Genomic DNA, 20,400 nt, shown 5'->3' on the forward strand with positions numbered 1-20,400 from the left:
TATCGTTCCTTCAATGTCAAAATACAGTTTTTTACACAACCTTTTTCTGACAACACACCGTTCTAGTTAGAATTCTCACATTTCTACCAAACATGTTCACATCCTTCAACTACAAATAAAACAGAAACAAAACGAACCAACCAATATGAAATCAAAATGAAAGGAGTGAATCCAAAAATGGCAATAATTATAATATTAATAACATTAATAACATTTTAAAAAGGAACGTCTACATTTTGGCAAGGTTTCCCATACACAGCAGGACAACCTCGAGAGGGAACATTTATAAAATGAATGAAGAAGAAATGTTCTATAAAAAGAAAAGCATATAATTTTTTGTTTTGTTCAAAGAAATATTGGGTCAACTTATGTCTTGTTATTCAAATAATAAAATATTGACCATAATGTTTTTCATTTTTCCTTTTGGTATCACACCCAAAAATGGTAGATAAGTTATTCACAGTAAAAAAAAAAGGATGGTATCAGTGATACAGTTGAACTAAAACCTTGAGGACAGTAGCACTATGTGACTTTGTTAGGGTATGTGGCGGTAGCTAGTCCACTATGTGACTTTGTTAGGGTATGTGGCGGTAGCTAGTCCACTATGTGACTTTGTTAGGGTATGTGGCGGTAGCTAGTCCACTATGTGACCTTGTTAGGGTATGTGGCGGTAGCTAGTCCACTATGTGACTTTGTTAGGGTATGTGGCGGTAGCTAGTCCACTATGTGACTTTGTTAGGGTATGTGGCGGTAGCTAGTCCACTATGTGACTTTGTTAGGGTATGTGGCGGTAGCTAGTCCACTATGTGACTTTGTTAGGGTATGTGGCGGTAGCTAGTCCACTATGTGACTTTGTTAGGGTATGTGGCGGTAGCTAGTCCACTATGTGACTTTGTTAGGGTATGTGGCGGTAGCTAGTCCACTATGTGACTTTGTTAGGGTATGTGGCGGTAGCTAGTCCACTATGTGACTTTGTTAGGGTATGTGGCGGTAGCTAGTCCACTATGTGACTTTGTTAGGGTATGTGGCGGTAGCTAGTCCACTATGTGACTTTGTTAGGGTATGTGGCGGTAGCTAGTCCACTATGTGACTTTGTTAGGGTATGTGGCGGTAGCTAGTCCAAGAAACTGCCAATGAAAGATGGACATCCACACAAAACAGAGACATAAACTTGTAGTGAGACTAAGTTTTTCACAGCCATTCAAACAGTTACAACACAATATATTTGGAGGACCTGAAAACAAATGTACCTACATGGAATCCTCTTGTGATTGATGGATACTTGCCCGAGTATCTCCAACAAATTGACTGGAATTATATTCAGTACAAAAAGGGGAAGGCGGTGCTCTATCACAACACGGCTATTCCTGTGGTTAGGTCATTAATAAATGGAACAGAAGTTATTTCAAATGTTAGAATATGGTTATAGTATTTCTATAATTCAAAGGACAGTTATTTGTAACAATATATGAAAATATATATCCCATTTTCGGTTTTCAAAGTAAAATGTTATGTTGAATAGAAACTGAAAATATGTAGAATTCCATGCCTCAAGTGGTCTGCCAGTGAGACACGTGAAAAACTATCTGTGAACATTTTACAATGTTACAGGTGGTTTCCTGAATTATCTTTGTAATGAGTTTTTTTGGTTTATGTAAGCTGTTTATGTAAGCTGCTTGTGTTTCTTAGTTTGTCTCATCATTGGCTAATGGCAGCCCCTTAAAACAGGAACCCACCTGAAAACAACTCTTTCTTTTTAAAGGTTCATCGAGGAAAGACTGAAAACCGTAACAATCATTCATCTTTGGATATCGCTCGACTTGGTTTTCATAGTATATTTGGAAATATTTGTTGAAACAGCGATCTACGGTAAAAGCTAGTGTCATTTGTGCGGTAAATGTGAGGTAAGAATTGAATATGAATAGACATGAAGACAAAATACAAGACAAATTAGTCACTCGAGAAAGTTAACCATGGTCTGCTGAACAGAAGGTTCCCATGACAACAAAGGTATTTGAGGCACTGCAAACCAATCACCTTTGGTAGGTGACAGAAAGCTTCCTGAAAATGGCCGTCTCAGCAACAATATTCATTTCTAACTAATTACATTTTGGAATTCTGCAGGAAAGGGCAAAATAGTCAGCAAATTCATCCATAACAGAATGGTGAAACTTGGGCTTTATATTCCTTAATGTCCATACTTTCATGCAATGTTCAAAGTTTAAAAAATGCTGTGCGTTCATATTTATCGCTCACTTTCTGTCAGGCTTCCAACTTTGTTTCCTGTTGCAAGTTTCTGAGTCATGTCTTCCTCCAGCGAGACGAGATGGTGTTGGCAGCAGCAGGTGATGCCTTAATAAAGAGACATTCATCTCGCTTTCCCTGTTTGACTGAGGAGACATGTTTGTTGTTCTTGTAGTGCTCCACAGCTGGGCTCCGAGACAGCTTGTTGTGACATCATCAATGATGGTTGTCTCTCCATCACCCGTTTGTGAAGCTGCTGAGTCTGAGGTAGAATATGTACTTGAATCATATCCATGTGCTTCCATACTGCATATCAGTAGCTGAAGTGACCCAACTCTGAATGAACCGCTTCAAATTAAGGCAGACGTTCAGGATTTGGACAAGGTGTTGAGTCCCAATAGCAGGATTAGAAGCAGGCAGGCGATTAAAGCAGAAAATCGGCGATCAGGAATTATACAATGTCAAACAACATAAGTGAACTGGCAAACCCACAGATCCAACCAGTTACATTCTGGGTAGAAGATGGGCCTAGTGACATTCAATCACAATCCAAGGCCTCCTGCTTTTCTTGACAGGAAGGAATAGAAAGAATGTACCACCCTCTGAACAGAAGGAGTGGCAGCTGGCACAGGACTGGCATTGGCACCCAAAAAGAAAAGGAAAAGGGGGCACAGAAGTACCCTTTTGGTTGAGGTAGGTATGCTTGACCAGCAGCACAACAGGCAAAATGGTTACCTTGATAGCTCTGACGTTCACGTCAGGCTGAGGTAGCTATCTTTGGAGGTAAAACGTTTTGGTGGGGGAGCAGAAAGTTAACAAAGAGTTTGGGATAGGGGGTTGAACAAAAATGGCTGAATCTGTGATCCCTCGACCCCGGACCGCCTCAAGGCTAACACGGTGAGACAATCAACTCAGTCAAACAATCAACTCAGTCAAACAATCAACTCAGTCAGGTTCGGCAAGGCTAAAGCTGACCACGTTACGTAGCCCCGAGGTACAATCTTGTGGAGCTAACCAGAGAACACCAAGCGACTGAAAACATTCACTATATCTACTGTATCACAAGCTGAACAGAGAAATCACTTTGGTACTGGCCCCAATGTAAGACTAATATACTTTCTATCTCATCCATTGACTCAAGCTCAACATCTAATCATCTGAGAGCCACGTTCACTGTTCAAACTGGTAAAAGGCCTCAGTATATCTATCAGAACCTAACTTAACTTAAAATGACATAAAATGAAGCTATTTATGAGTTTTGGTTTTAAGAAGATGCACAATGTCCAATACCACATAGAAAATATAAGGAATATAGTAATATTGCAGTTATCTTCAGAGATGAGCCAGCAGCATTTTACCTAATGAGTCATTTTGAATAATAAATGGTCTGTGCCCATTTCCTCTATGGCTATCAATACATTTCCATGGAACTAAAAGTAAAATGTTAAAATAAGGCTTTCAGCTTTGGTGTAAAAGACACAAGACAGAAATGGGGCTAACATCTCAATAGTTACTCATGACTACATTGGTACTACTTTTACTTGAAGCTATTATAAAATACATTTTTTCCTTTGTGGTATTGCACATTCAACAGAAGTTCTTAACACATCATCTCTTACTCTCAGTTTCATTCTCAATCTCTCTCTCTCATTCACTGCTAGAACTACGGCTGGATGCTGCAATAGGCAGACTATGGCTAAGGCATTGGTGGGCAGGTGAGGTGGAGGAACCATAGAACAGCCATTCATTTCTCAGGGACTGGGGTTGGGGGAGGTAAGTGGAGTGGTGTTTGGGTGCTTTAGCCAGTGCCTGTGCCAGGCTGGCATGGTGGGGGCTGCTCGATGAGGACTTGGCACTGCGCTGGAAGGGCTTGACCCTTAACAACCATCACTGGAGCAGTGATAGAGTCACATCTCTACAGGCAGAAAAGAGAAGGATGGTTATTATTATACTAACCGCTCTATAGGACACAGAAAGCTAGAACTGTGAGTGTGTATGGTGTAGAATTGTGCATATTGCAGCTCCTTACCTGTGGCACTAATTCAATGACCTCGGGCATGTGGATCACCCTCTCTTTAGGTGGGCCAGCCCGCTGGTTCCTGTCTCCTCCTCGGGGCCCTGACCAGCCATCTTGGGTCCCCTTCCTGCAGAAGAAGCTGGGGATAGAAGCATTCAAACATGGAATGATACCGATGTCCTCGAGTCAGTGACTCAATATCCAGGCAATAATAAATAAAGCAATGTACACATTCAAATCCAAAGTTATTACACTAAAACCATATTCAAAACATATTCTGTTATTATATATTTTATTATTATATACCAAAAAGTGCTTGCTTACCTGCGTCGGTAGCCAAACATGAGGAACAGCACACAGAAAATGATACATGCCATGCCAGTGTGGATTCCCACCACAATGCCAGTCATGGACCCCTCATCCTCCTGCTTGCAGTTACATGGGCTCTGCCCACCTGGACAAATACGCACAAAAATGGGTTTTGTTATTGGAAAAACAGTAGCGGGATACACATACACACGCACAAATGCACGCACACACGCACACACGCACACACACACGCATAAGTGCCACGACTCACACCATCTGTGGTGTCGATACAGCGATCTGCTTTACCTTTAATATCATGAGGCAAATATTGTCCTTGTGTATATACTTGACACACACTGAGATGTTCTTTCTGTGATCCGAAAGATGAACTAAAGAGATTTACTGTCAGAGTCTATCTAGAGGAGAGCGAAGGAGTCAGGCGCAGGACACAGGGAAGAGTAAAACCACTGTGTTTACTGAGCAGAACACGTGTCAAACTGTCAGAGTCTATCTAGAGGAGAGCGAAGGAGTCAGGCGCAGGACACAAGGAAGAGTAAAACCACTGTGTTTACTGAGCAGAACACGTGTCGAACTGTCAGAGTCTATCTAGAGGAGAGCGAAGGAGTCAGGCGCAGGACACAGGTAAGAGTAAAACCACTGTGTTTACTGAGCAGAACACGTGTCAAACTGTCAGAGTCTATCTAGAGGAGAGCGAAGGAGTCAGGCGCAGGACACAAGGAAGAGTAAAACCACTGTGTTTACTGAGCAGAACACGTGTCAAACTGTCAGAGTCTATCTAGAGGAGAGCGAAGGAGTCAGGCGCAGGACACAGGGAAGAGTAAAACCACTGTGTTTACTGAGCAGAACACGTGTCAAACTGTCAGAGTCTATCTAGAGGAGAGCGAAGGAGTCAGGCGCAGGACACAGGAAAGAGTAAAACCACTGTGTTTACTGAGCAGAACACGTGTCAAACTGTCAGAGTCTATCTAGAGGAGAGCGAAGGAGTCAGGCGCAGGACATAGGAAAGAGTAAAACCACTGTGTTTACTGAGCAGAACACGTGTCAAACTGTCAGAGTCTATCTAGAGGAGAGCGAAGGAGTCAGGCGCAGGACACAGGAAAGAGTAAAACCACTGTGTTTACTGAGCAGAACACGTGTCAAACTGTCAGAGTCTATCTAGAGGAGAGCGAAGGAGTCAGGCGCAGGACACAGGAAAGAGTAAAACCACTGTGTTTACTCCATCCGAGAACGGAACAAAAATCCCGTTATAAAACAAATACAAAACAGGATACGAACTCCAAAACACGAAAGACAATCACGCACAAAACAGAAAGGGAAACCAGAGGTTTAAGTAAGGAACATAATCATGAGATGGGAACCAGGTGTGTAAAACAGACAAAACAAAAGGAAAAATGAAACATGGATCGGTGGCAGCTAGAAAGCCGGTGATGTCGACCGCCAAACACCGCCCGAACAAGGAGAGGGAACAACTTCTTATATCTGTGTCCATATTCTCCATGAGTTTCTAGCATATAGACCATATGGTTCATGAAAAAATAGCTGAATTCATGAAAAAAAAAGCATCTTAATCAACAGCGGCATTATTTTCAATTAACTTTGCAACTCTTCCAACGTTGACTTTTTTCACATCTGCCACCAGTCTGACGCCAAAACATTGACAGCAAATACATATTGAAATTGTCAAATAAATAATTTCATTATGAAACCCTCATATTACTAATGGTATTCACTAAGTTGATAGTTTTTATTTAGGATAATGTTGTACAACTTTGTCATTCAATATTGTTTTACTTAATTATTTTACATGTGATACATGTGATATTGCCAGAGAGACAGCCACCGATAACTACGGACATCTGTGATCATCTAAAGTATCCAACGGCCTCTAGATGTCTTTTGATAAATGACATACAAATCTTGAATGTTACCAAAATTCTGGTAGGTAACTGGTAAACTTTGAATGTTTCCAGTAATATACCCTTCCTTTGCAACTCTACGGGGCGGCAGGTAGCCTAGCGGTTAAGAGTGTTGGGCCAGTAACTGAAAGGTCGCTGGTTCAAATCTCTGAGCCGACTAGGTGAAAAATCTGCTGATGTGCCCTCGAGCAAGGCACTTAACCCTAATTGCTCTAGATACATGTTTTTTTTTTTTTATGTACCCCTGACACACATACTAACAAGACAGCATCATTGCTCCACATCGCCCCCTGGTGTAGTATGTTTGACAGTGCCATTTTACACTGACTGTCACACATCGGGTCCTGATCCTAAATCAGCTTAAAGGTCAGTGTTTGTGTCTCACCGGAGCTGGTCTTGGCGCTGGTACCACTCTCAGCCAGTGAAACCAGACGCTTGTTGGCAGTGCCGTCCCCATTGCCGTTGTAGGCCACCAATTGGATCTCATACACAGCAGTGGGTTCTGAAACAGAGATGGCCAGGTAGGAAAATCAACCATAGAAAGCGACACCCTAATACACAGTTACATTCATTCCATTTCAAAGGTCCTTTTGGTACCAGTACCGGCACTCCACATTGTGAAAATGTCTGCTTTGTGTGAGTCATTGCAACCTGAGACCCTGCAGTGACAGTGGTTATTAGTATGCTACCTCATCACTTACCTAGATGGGAGATGGTGTGGGTGTTGATGTGACCGGGAAATACTTCTTGCCCCTGGAAGTTGGGCTGGGGGACCTCGCGGTAGGACAGCTTGAAGCCCTCTACCTTGCCCGACTTACTGGGCAGCTCCCAGAACACCTGCATGGCTGTCTTGTTCAGCACCTTGGTGAAGAAACTGGGAGAACTGGGTACTGTGAGGGGAAAGAGGGGAGGGACAGAGAGGATGAGCGGATTAACATACAAATTGAATTCCAAACATGAGAAGACAGATAGAGAACAGGGAAAGAGATGAGTAAGACTTCGAATAAACAAACAAAATGTGAAAAACTGAAAGATTTTGCAGAAACAGTCAAATATAGAAAGGTGAGGAAAATAAAAGAGATGAACAAATACAAATATAGGTGCATGAGAAATTAGTCACTCTGATATGCAACTGCTTATCTCCTCTCATTTCATGACATCTACATGACATACCGCCCCCTAGTGTTGTAGCCACCACAGTGCTGGACTGCTGGCTGGCTCCCAGAGGGGAGTAGGCCTTGAGGTAGATGGAGTAGGTGGTGGCAGGCTCCAGGGTGGTGAAGTCATGCTGGAAGGTGGTCTTACTGACAGCCTCCTGCAGCTCTCTGATGTCTGGCTCTGGAGGGGACAGCAAATAGGAAGTGAGGTCATAATCTTTGCATCTTACGAGAGGAAGGTATTAAAAAGAGGCAGTCTTGTGTACTACTAGAGTATTACTAGAAGCTCTATGCATAACTGTCTGGATTTTTAAAATTAAATTCTCCATATGAATTACATAAGAAAGCAAAAATATCCGATTCACTTTGGACAATGAAGTTGTATTATAACAGCCTCCTTACCGCCCAACATGCGGATGTGCAGCACATATCCGATTATGCCGTCGGTGACCTCTGGGGCAGGCTGGGCCCAGGTGAGCTGTAGAGTGGTGGGGGACAGGGCCGTGGCCGTCAGGTCCTGAGGGGCCTCGGGCAACTCCGTGGACTGGGTGAGGGCCAGGCGGGCACTGGCCTGGTTGGTGCCAGCGCTGTTCTCAGCAATACACTGGTAGATGGCCTCGTCATCCGTGGTGATGCGCGTCACCGCCAGCGTGCTGTAGGGGGGGGGGGGGGGGGGGGGTATTGTTAAGAGTTGGAGTGACTAATAATGGTGGTGTAATGAATCTATTAATAACATTACTTAATGTTTCATTTGAATCTTATATTTGCAGATCTAAAAGTATATGTAAGTATATGTAGATGAGTAAAAGCATACTGACTACTGTACCTGTTATTGTTGGTGAGCTTGACGTTGTCACCAGGCGTCAGGATTTTGCCGTTCTTCAGCCAGATGAGGTGAGGCTCGGGGACTCCCTGGGCCATACAGGTGAACACTGCACTGCTCCCTGCTGGTCTGGAGACAGACTGCGGCCACTGCAAAAACTCAGGAGGAGCTGGGAATAGAGAGAAAGAAAAAGAGAGTGAGCTTCTCCTATTTCGCTACGTGCTATGTAATTAATGTATGTGATGGAATGTTCCACCATCTTGTATTGTCTCAAAGTCTGCTTGGCAATATCTACATTATGTAGTTTATTTCGATTTCATTTAAATGAGAGGGGGTGCGGAGGGAGATGAATAGAGAATGAGATACTGCTTGCCATTATCGGGCTCAGTGGCTGTGCAGTGTTGCCTATGTCTTGCAATTACTATAAAGCACAGTAGAGGGCAGCATAGATGTTTAAGCAATGCACTTGACACAGGTGGACTTGAAATTATTCTGACCATTCTGGCTGAGACTAAGATGAGCTCTCAATTTGCCAAAATTATGTTTGGGCTAATGGACAGTGTACAAGAGATACAATCTTGATTTAAGTTCTAGGGTTCACTCAATATTTTGTATACCCTGTTTGTCCTCAAATTGTCGAAAATTACTCAAAGAACTTGAAAAGGATGTGTTTTCTGTGGTCAGAATGAGTGTTTGCCTCTGAATCCAAATCCCCAAATAATCCACAAACAAGAAAAGCCAACACATCTCCAACGAGATAAGAACATTAAGGTCCAGACTCGGACTCCAACTGAGCATATGCCAAAACAAGGAGTCCAAAATCAAGTTCATGATCCATGACAGCAGCATCTCGTCCCCAAATTAAAGCGACACCCCTGTCCGTCCCTCTCGTGACACCCGAGTGGAGAGGGACACAGGGTGGGGCACAGAGGCAGTCTTGCTGCCACAATGGCATAATGTCTGTGTGCAAAAACCTCAGGCCTCTCCCCCCTCCACATGCATCTCATTGATCTACTACTACCCCCACCCCCCTCGTAAAAATTAGCCAGCTCACAAATCCATTGTCAGGACTCTGGGAAAAGTGGACCAAGAGGAGAGGGAGGTGGGGTGGGGGGTGTAGGGGTGAAGGGGCTGGGGGCATGGGGGGTTGGGGCGGCCATCAATCAATGGCAGGGATGGATTCTTTTTCTAACCAGGGCGCTGGGCCTCAATCTCTTTGCATTAACAAGGGACAGGAAAATAAAAGATGACATACAAGCTGGGCCTCTAAAGCTTGTGTACCGAAAAGATAAACATAAATGCTTGGTTTAATCTTGTGGAGATTTGAGGATATTGAGGAGATATATATCTGTTAGGGTTCCCAGGGTAGCAGAACTTGGATATGACAACAAATTGTGTTAAGCGTTTTTATATAACCACAGGAACACATTTAATCTCCCTAACAGTTTTTCTTCCATCTCCAGAACAGAAATCTACCTGATGGCCAAATATTGGTTTAAGGAAAGTTGAAACATTAAGCTGCCATAAATGGCCCTCTAGAGATTTCCATCAGCAACAAACTTTCCAATTCCTTATTCTAGACTGACAGGAGTACTCCAAACAGTCTAGAATAAGTGTTTAATAAGTGTGTATTTCACTTCAGCTCCAGCAGTGTGGAGAGCTGAAATTGAGTTAGAGTAAACCACTCAATCAATGGTGGGTGTGTGTGAGAGCCTGGTGACAGAATGGCAGTCAGGGTCATTGTCATTGTCATTCTGTTTGCAGAGAGCTCCCCAGCTGTCCCAGCCTGCCTCTCTGCAGAAGGGACCGATGGGGTAGAGAAGAGGGGGAGAAGGGAGACTGTGGTTAGGGTGAGAGTGCAAGTTTGCTCATTTGAGAGCAAAAAAGATGGCTCCCATTGTGAGAGTGAATGGGGGCTGCTCCATACTACTGCATTTGGGGGATGTTCGGGTAATGAATCTACCCTCTAGCATCTCTCTCTCCTGGGCTACAGTGCACTTCACACTTGAACTTGGGTGAGGCCATATATTTAGAGTAGAGATGCATTCAAGCCCTGTTATTTCAATGATGGTTAGTGGTTCCTATTATTTCAATGAACTAGAGGAGAAACCTGCAGTGAATGCTTTTATGTGGGTCTGCCTGTCCCTCTGTCTGGCTGTTTGCCTACCAAAGGTGTGGCTGGACGATCTAGAGTTTTCTGTGTTCCTGCATGTTGCTGTGACTCTTATTGAATATTGTCGACTTCAGCATCCTGGTCACACACACATTTAGGTCCTCAATCATGAAAACCAATCATAGTCATAGATTGGTTTTCAACTGTTTCACACCATTTCTCATACAGAACTAAACCTGAAATATACTGAACCATCCAGAAATATACGGAATATGCTTCCCTCTCTGTAAACCTGATTCCAGTGTAATCAGAACAATACAATGAGATGACCATGACGTGGCTAAAATCGAACATAACTTCCATCATGAGAAAGTTCATGACACATAGGTCCCAATCAAACACCACATGGCAATAGTGAATTGTCCTATCTTCCCTGGAATATTATGCACATATTCAGAAGGTGTGAATGAAAGTGACTCATGGCTTTCTCTATGCATGAGGATGCTAACCAGAAGCCATGGGAATGGCCTGTAGGCCTACACATAGACGTCCCTTAGAATAAGCTGTTTTGCAAACACACAATGGCTGTCGTGTCCCTTTGTGTCCTGAGCCCTTCTGTGTGTCTGTCTGGCACTCGGTGGCCTCTGTCCCCTGAACTTGGCCTTGCCTGTGTCTGTCGCCTGCAGCTGTGACAAAGACAAGTGTCCCCACAGGCCAGGGAGGTGGAGCAGGGACTGTCTCGCTCCATCAAGGCCTGCCAATCAAAGGCCTATAGCACCCAAACCCCCATCATAGCCCCACCCCCAGCCACCAAAACTTAAACCCCACCCCCAACCATCTCATGCATCATTTCCTTAGGGCCTGCAGGAAGAGGGTTAGGGGTGGGAGGTCAGAGGTGATCCCTCACTCTGGCACCATCACTCTGCTCCGCCTCCTCCGGGCACTTGGGCTTTGCTAGCACTGTCTGTTTTATTCTGTTTCTATATCTTGTCTTTTTTCAGTTCTCTGTTTCACAATTTATTCTGTATCTGTTCTCCCTATAGCTCTCCTTTGCTCTCTGTCAACCTACAGATGTAGGATCTTAATTTGTTCACCCGGTGGCAGAAAAACTTTCCTGCAATGCACTTGTCGTCTATTTGAAGATTAAAAAGGCTTCTTTGGAATGCTTGTTTGTTAGTTCCACTTTAACATTCCAAACTTGATTCTCCTCTTTTGTTTTGATTTTCCACAATTGTTTTATTATCAAACCCTCCAAAAATGTCCATTAATGGCCACCACAGATGGCCGCTATGCAGCCTTTGTCTAACTGTGGCCTGCATCTGTCCTGGTCAGGTGGTCCCCTGGTGCAGCCAATTTATGACCCCCAGCAGCCAGCACCCCAGATTAGTTGGGGGGTGGGGGGCAGAAGCAACCAGGGAGATGAGGTCTGAAAGGGCATCCCATAATATGCAAAGCCAGCCCAGACTGCCCCTAACTTGACTTCATAAGACTGAAAAGGTCTGCAGAAGGTAAAGAATGGTCAAGTTCAAGTAGAATCAGTAAACTTGGGAGATTTTCAGGCACATTGAGGCAGATGGTATTTGACGTGAGATATCAAGTGATTGAGTTAAATATAATTCACATGGTATGTTTTATTGATGTTAGATTTGGGTATAGCCTGAGTCCCTGATATAGATGGTGTTAACATTATGGACTGGATTGTTGATATCTACCCCCACATTAACTGTATGAGTGGTTTTAGAAAGAGCAGAAATGGTATCCACACTGTAACATACAGCGCATTCATGTAACATGCAGCACATACATGTAACATGCAACACATACATGTAACATGCAACACATACATGTAACATGCAACACATACATGTAACATGCAGCACATACATGTAACGTGCAACACATACATGTAACATGCAGCACATACATGTAACATGCAACACATACATGTAACATGCAACACATACATGTAACATGCAACACATACATGTAACATGTGTACATGTGTTGATCAAGTTATGAAAAAGCGAGGGAAACTAAACCGATTCATATCTGCATATGAACGCTGACTGCAATTGTACTCCTCCAAACCTATTGATGGTTTGATCTCTTTGTTTTCAAATCAAGTTATGTTCTTTGTTCCTTTTCCAAACATCAATCAAAAAAATGAATGAATATATTCACCAAGCCCAATAAGGGTGCTATGCCAGATCCTGATTTTGAAAGACACAGAAAGCAGATATTGATTGATTGAGTTGGGTGGGGAGGACAAGCAGATAGACTCAGCCATTAACACCAGCTACCATTATACATGTACAAATGTGTGTACTACTGTGCCATTCGGCAGTGTATTACTGATGCACAGGAAAGTATCACCTGACTAAACACTCCAACTATGAACACACTCACTCTGAAACTCAAATTTGAGTATATTTGTGTAAGCATAATTGTGAGTTGAATCCGTGGGATGAACCACCATTAAGATGCTATAGTATAAAACAAGGTATTAAGAGCTAAAATAGGTAGAGCAGAGAGGTAGGTATATAAGGGAGGGTCACCAATAAACGGTATCTCCTCCTTTATCTTTGTCCAGCTGGAGCCCAATATCAACGCCAATATCAAAAGAAAATGTTGGCCAAAAGCAGAACACTAAGGCTCCGTGCCAGGAGGTCAAAGGTGACCAGAAGAGTTGGGGGATGTCAGTTCACCCTTAAGGTCATTGTGAAATCTACCAAAGGTTAATATAGCCTGACCTTCCTAAAAGAACCCCAGCATCCCCACCATCCTCCATCCTGCTTATTACCTCTCTCCCTCCATCTCCCCATCCCTCCCCCTATCTCTACCCCCCAAAACAGAGCCCTGGGAGAGTGAGGTGTTCCCCTGAGGGAGACTTGAGATGAATTTCCAAATTGACCCCCAGCCTCTTCTGTAGATCTGGAAAGATCACATAGGGTTCAACCAGATGCTAATAGCTTCAACTTGTCTCCTGATAGGCTGGGTGGAATGTCTAACATGTTTTTTCTACCTATCAAGTCATTTCAGATCTAGAGGAGTGTTTTCGGGGTAGGGGCTAGGGGTGCATTCAGCATAGGCCTGGGAGACACCGGTCTGTTGAGATGATGCTTGAGTGGTTTCCTGGAGGCTGGTAATGGTGGGTGGGGGATACATATTGGGGTGGGAGATCTGAAAAGTGCTGTATCAACAAAGCCAACATTGCATTGTGTGTGCTTGGGGTGTGAGGGTTAATACTAGTGTGTTTGGTGTGAGATTGATGGGTACTACGACTCACCCTGCACCACCAGTCTGCCCAGCGCAGTACGCCTCATCCTGGTGCCAGGGCGGTTAGCAGAGCACACGTATACCCCAGAGTGTTGCAAGTTGGCATCTGAGATCATCAGGTTCCCCGTACCCAGCACCTGGATACCCTCCACCCCGATGGAGCGCCCGTCTGGAGGAGAAGAGAGAGATAAAGAGAAAGAGGGGAGAGTTAGAGAGCTGAAGGTCTCATCTGTAGCAAACATGGATGATCTATTTAGCACAGAACTACTCAACAATCAGTCAAAGTCCGACTACCAAGGCCACATTGAAATCTTATATCTTATATATGTTTGCTGTCACTTCTGTAATCCTAAAAGGTGTCACAAAGGTGACAATAACAAATAGATTTTACCTGTTAGCGATAACAAATTGATGTTATGAGACAATACTCTCTGTGGTAGAAGGATCTGGTATTGGGTTTGGACAGTGATGTAGGGTGTGTGAGAGGAGACAGTGATGTAGAGTGAGAGGGAGCACAGCCCTACCCAGCCGACTCCAGGACACGATGGGTCGAGGGTTGCCAGTGGCGATGCACTCCAAGATGGCGGTCTGGTGCACAGTGATGGTCAGGTTCTGAGGGCCCGACAGAATCACCGGCTCCTTGTAGATCCGTGGAGCTGCCACTGTAGAGAGAGAGCGAGAGAGAGAGAGAGAGAGATGGAGAGAGAGAGCGAGAGAGATGGAGAGAGAGAGAGAGAGAGAGAGAGACAGTGAGAGAGAGAGACAGAGAGAGAGAGAGAGAGAGAGAGAGAGAGAGAGAGAGAGAGAGAGAGAGAGAGAGAGAGAGAGAGAGAGAGAGAGAGAAAGACAGTGAGAGAGAGAGAGAAGACAGGAAATGGTGAAGAGGCAAAAGTACAGTAAATGCACAAATCTATGGGCATATTTGTTATTATTTAAATAAAAAAATGTTAGCCTTTATTTAACTAGGCAAGTCAGTTAAGAACAAATTCTTATTTACAATGACTGCCTACCAAAAGGAAAAAGGTCTCCTGCAGGGACGGGGCTGGGATTAAAAATAAATAAATAAATAAAATAAATAGAAATATAGGACAAAACACACATCACAACAAGAGAGACACCACAACACTACATAAATGAGAGACATAAGACAACAACATAGCAAGGCAGCAACACATTACAACACAGCATGGTAACAACACATTAGCAGACACATACAGACTTAGAAAGGACAGCTTCACTTACCAGTGACAGTGAGCTGGGCCTCATGGCTGTAGCGAGTGTTAGCGATGTTGGTGGCTATGCAGCGATACACACCACTGTCAGCCCGCCTTACACCGGTTATCTGCAGGATCCCTGTGGGCAGGATGGTGTACCTGAATACAGGAAAGGAGAATTATAGTGTGTGTGTGTGTGTGTGTGTGTCTGTGTGTCTGTGTGTCGTGTGTGTGTGTGTGTGTGTGTGTGTGTGTGTGTGTGTGTGTGTGTGTGTGTGTGTGTGTGTGTGTGTGTGTGTGTGTGTGTGTGTGTGTGTGTGTGTGTGTGTGTGTATCCATGTGTTACCTGTTATCGTCAGTATTCACAGCAGTTCTGTTTTTCTCCCAGGAGATGCTGGCCTCTGGGATTCCGTTCACCTGGCAGGTCAATCTGGCAACGCCACCCTCATCTACCGACATGGACTCTGGGTGTATGTGGAACTTAGGGAGAGCTGTGTGTGAGAGAAAATAGATCAGAGATTTTAAATAGACATATCCAAGACAGTTTTCAATGTCCTAGAACCAACAAAACAACAAAGTCCCTGGAGACAGGTCTTTCTTAGAACAACTGCCCAACAACCTATGGGATTTTGTAATCAATACGGGTAGGGCGTTTTGCCGTTGTGAATCGCCATGGTAACCCCTTTCCCTGAGGGGAGCACCACCAATCCTCCCATGAGCCATAATCCTGCTGGTTTACCCACAACACCCTGCACCTCCCAACCCCCAACAGCCCAGTTCTGGTTTTATTTGGCCAGAGGGAGGGGTCAGGGGAGTGAGTGAATGAAAGGTTGTCCACTCAGTGGGGGGTTTAGAGTGGGGGGAGGTGCTGTGGTTATTAATGTTCAGTCCCAACTGGGGGGCTGGTCAAATAATGGAGGAAGGGGTGGGAAGGGAGGATTAAAGCAGACAGGTATGATTTAAAGGCACAATGGGCAGTATCAAATGAATGAACACACATAAAGAATGTCTTGACCAGCATGGGAGCCGGTTTATGTGAGATGTTATGTTCACTTCAATGGCTTGCTAGCCATTTCAAATAGTTTACATATAACTTCTGCATGCCATGTAATGTGTAACACATGACTCTTACAGTATACAGTATGTGTATCATCTGTCTTATGTATGACTACTAATGTGTGTGTGTGAACACTCCAATATGTATATGTGCCTGTGCGTGTCTGTGGTGTGTGTATAACTTACATGCCAGCTGAACCCTGGCCTTGCGGCTGATCAACATGCCATAGTGGTTCTGGGCAGCACAGGCATACTCCCCAGCGTCCGTCTCGTTACTCTCTCTCCTCTTCTGGAAGCTCTTGATCAGGAGAGTTCCGTTGGCCAACACGCTAGCCTTCGGCCCGGTGGGAACGGACACTCCATTGCGCCGCCACATCACAGAGATAGGCCCCTCCCCTTCTACCTGGCAGTCCAGCATCAGGGGCCGGTCACGCACGGCGATGACATCATTGGGCTCCTTCAGGAAGGCCAGCTCAGAGGCTTTGCCCAACACTGGGAGATAGAAGAGGAGCATGGGAGGTCAGGTACTGCTGAAGTTCTCCTCCATTTAGATGATGATAAGGATGATGATGATGGAGGTAAGAGGGCTGATGAAGTTGACAAGGGAGATCCTCAGGACAGAATGGAGCATCTGATGATGGTGGTGGTGGTGGTGGTGGTGTTGATGATGAAGAAGAGGACAATGATGAAAGTAAGAGGGCTGTTGAAAAATGACAATGATGAAGATGAGAATGAGGATGATAATAATGATTGCATACACACATACACACACACACACACAAAAAAAAAACTATTGAAACTGAACCGACATAGGAATATGACCTATCACCTACTATTACACTACTACACCAATCAATCAGTGATTCCAGTACAGAGCCTTCAGAGGGCCAGAGGTTGAAACTCTCCCTGCCTGCAGGCTTTACAATGTTAACCTCAAGAAGCAGAGAAGGGCCAGGGGTGGTTCTCCTCCGTTTATAGAGTCATGAACGAATTGAAGACCACATTTTACGATGCCCACTCAACGTTAAGGTGGGGGGAGGAGGGAGGAAGACACTGAAAGATGGCTGATGAAGCCACCAAAGTGCTGATATCATCGATTTAAGTGGACTTTTTTCATAAATTATTCTCTGTTAACAACCTAACTATCGGTTTTGTGTAGTGCCTTAAGCACATATCACAGTGTTAGATCACCATTGTAAAATATAGCTTCTAGATAGTTAGCAAGTTTAGGAGCTTCCAATACCGACAATATATGGCCATCTGGTTCTGGGGAAATATTGTGAAGCACCTTTCTTGGTGGATAGATTTATAAGAAATAAACAGTGTGTTTTAGAGTTCTTGAGGAATCTACCATTACGGCCCATTCTCTACTGGCATTTTGTATCTTGTTTAATGTATTTTCCATTATTCCTCTTGCCCTACAGCTCCTTTATATTGAAATATCAAGTAAAGGTTAAGTTAAAAAAAATGTAAAAAGACCCAAACTTTGTAAACCAAGTTGTGCATCTCTGCCCAACTAGATGTTGGACATAATCCAGGCCCTTGTGTTCTTAATAACACCTTAATTACCGCTGAATAACAGGGTTGTTAATGAGAGATTAAGAGGGGAAAAAGAGGACGCTGGATTACTGCTTGGCTGGGTTTATAGCGCTAGGCTGGGAATCACACACTGATAAATGGCCAGTTTCATTGAGCAAGAGCAGACAGCCTGAAGCCCTAACTCTACCCCACAATGAGACCCTGTGAAAAGTCAGACTGCCTCTCTCAGTGGTGAGCACCACACACTGTGTGCACTGGTGACAGCTTCATTCTCCAAGCGTGTGTGTGTGTGTGTGTGTGTGTGTGTGTGTGTGTGTGTGTGTGTGTGTGTGTGTGTGTGTGTGTGTGTGTGTGTGTGAGAGAGAGAGAGAGAGAGAGAGAGAGAGAGAGAGAGAGAGAGAGAGAGAGAGAGAGAGAGAGAGAGAGAGAGAGAGAGAGAGAGAGAGAGAGAGAGAGAGAGAGAGGAGAGAGAGAGAGAGAGAGAGAGAGAGAGAGAGAGAGAGAGAGAGAGAGAGAGAGAGAGAGAGAGAGAGAAAAGAGAGAGAAAGAGAGAGAAAGAGAGAGAAGAGAGAGAGAGAGAGAGAGAGAGAGAGAGAGAGAGAGAGAGAGAGAGAGAGAGAGAGGGAGAGAAAGAGAGAGAGAGAGAGAGAGAGAGAGAGAGAGAGAGAGAGAGAGAGAGAGAGAGAGAGAAGGGGTATTGGACTGAAAAAGTGAGAAACAACAGCGCAGAGGGAGGGGAGCAAAGATAATGTCTTCAGAGGAGTCTGTTTGGGTAGTTTTCAGAAGGGTGAACTTGCACTTGACTTTCCTCCAGCCTGATTGATAGCTCTGTTAGTTACCTCCACCCCCCATCCTATTCTGCCTTTCACGGTGCCCCCCCTCCTTCCCCCACACGCAAACACAATTAATTCCCAAAACTGCCTTACAATAGTGCCGAATGCCATGGAGCCATTGATGCAAGAGAGGGCCTGAACAATGCAAGAAGTGGGAAGAAGGGGGGAGAGAGAGGGGTTAGGGGTCAAGTTTGGATGACTTCAATGGAGTCTGGTTGGATGACTAGTGATAGCCCCCCCACACACCCCTCTCTCCCTCTGTCCCCTTTAGTTATCGCCCACTCAGATGAGAACATCTGCCCCCCTCTCCACTCTACTGCACCCCCCTGTCCCCCACTCCCCTTTTTAACTTGAACTTGGAGGTGACTTTCCCATGCCACCCCCATCTCTCACACTACATCGAACCCCGTCACCGATTCCGTCGACACGCTCGTCCCCCAATTATACGCACCATTTGGCGATACCCCTTCTGTTCCCCTTGATTTTTAACCCTCTCCCTTTCCCCGGACCCATTCTAAAGACCAATCCACCTTTCCCAGCTGTTCAAGATAAAAAAGGAGAGATGCTGAGACGAAGAAAAGGTTCAGTTCATTTTCGGTCTCTTATGTTAACATGGCGAGCTGTGGAATTGTAGCTTGTGACGTCTGGATCCCCTGACCCTGTGACCCTTCCGAAGAACAACAATACACACTACCCAGACACAACAAACATCAACACGGCTGACCATAGCAAACCTCTGCAACCGTCAAACATCACACCAAAACACACCAGACAGCTGCTCTTTCTTTCCCAACTCCTTCCCCCTATCCATCCATAGTCTTCCCATCCTCGCCATAGTCCTCTCCCATAGCCCCCTCTCCCACATCAGCCCATTCTGGAAGACCCAGTCTAAACTCCAGCTCTTGGCTCTGCTCCAACACATGCTGTGTAATCTCTACTGCCTCCAGTTGTTTTTTTGTTTGTCCAATTAGCCTCCCTTTACTCCATTTAATCCCTCCCCATTTTCCCATTAATCCACCTCTATTGACTCCCTCTGTAACAAATAACAACTAACCAGAAAATACAGTCTATTCACAGCATAGCTGTGCATCCACAGGACTGATCCTTAAAGCATCTTAATCTAAATGAAGATATCTTCTCGCTCCAGTAGATACCTGATCATTACATTTAGATTCTGGTTATACACCTTTCAATCACTGACATACAATTATTCTCAATCACCTGCACCTTCCAACAACTTTATATTATATGAGTGCATGGGCCATTCTGGGTAAAAGTCCATCATTTACACAATCAATGCACACATGGATGCATGCCAAACAAGCAGCCGCAGTACAAGCAATCTCAAACCCTTCGAAAACTTAACTTATTTTACAATCTCCTTCATATCTGCTTTGCAAAATAGATCAATTCTTGATTTTAATACTATGACCCAGGACCAGGTCGAAGCTTAAATCACTCTGGCCTGGAGTCTTAGAACAGGCCCCAAGTCACTCTGGCATGGAGTCTTAGAACAGGCCCCAAGTCACTCTGGCATGGAGTCTTAGAACAGGCCCCAAGTCACACTGCCTGACACAGCTGAGAAGCTTGGGCCCCAGGTCTTTGAAGTTCCGAACGACTACTTGCACTACCCAGAGACACCCAGTCAAGCTTAACATCTGATGAAAGGGGAAGCAGTGGATAATGGAATACCTGGGGATGCAATGCTGGGGATGTACAGAGAGTGAGATGTCAGTCACGGTAACTAAAGATTAGCTGCATGTCAGATCTTCTGTGGGGACATACTGGATTAGAGATATGTGAGGACTTCCATGCTGGGGATAGAGGGAGAGTGTAATGTAAGAAGGGACTACGAGGGAAGCAGTTAAGACTGGTGTCAAAT

At 44.5% G+C, this 20,400-nt stretch overlaps 1 protein-coding gene across 1 annotated transcript; it reads right to left on the minus strand.

Moving 5' to 3' along the window:
• Positions 1-4,581: 4,581 nt before the first annotated feature.
• Positions 4,582-16,660, minus strand: LOC109901857 (immunoglobulin superfamily DCC subclass member 3). Its single transcript, XM_074933785.1, is given in 11 exon segments — positions 4,582-4,715; positions 6,899-7,009; positions 7,209-7,397; positions 7,681-7,845; positions 8,067-8,317; positions 8,491-8,656; positions 13,887-14,045; positions 14,401-14,538; positions 15,107-15,249; positions 15,437-15,581; positions 16,333-16,660. Coding segments are annotated over 11 exon segments (1,929 nt in total).
• Between the last annotated feature and the right edge of the window lie 3,740 nt (positions 16,661-20,400).

This window comes from Oncorhynchus kisutch, linkage group LG2 (genome assembly GCF_002021735.2).
Source record: "Oncorhynchus kisutch isolate 150728-3 linkage group LG2, Okis_V2, whole genome shotgun sequence".
Classification (NCBI taxonomy): domain Eukaryota; kingdom Metazoa; phylum Chordata; class Actinopteri; order Salmoniformes; family Salmonidae; genus Oncorhynchus; species Oncorhynchus kisutch.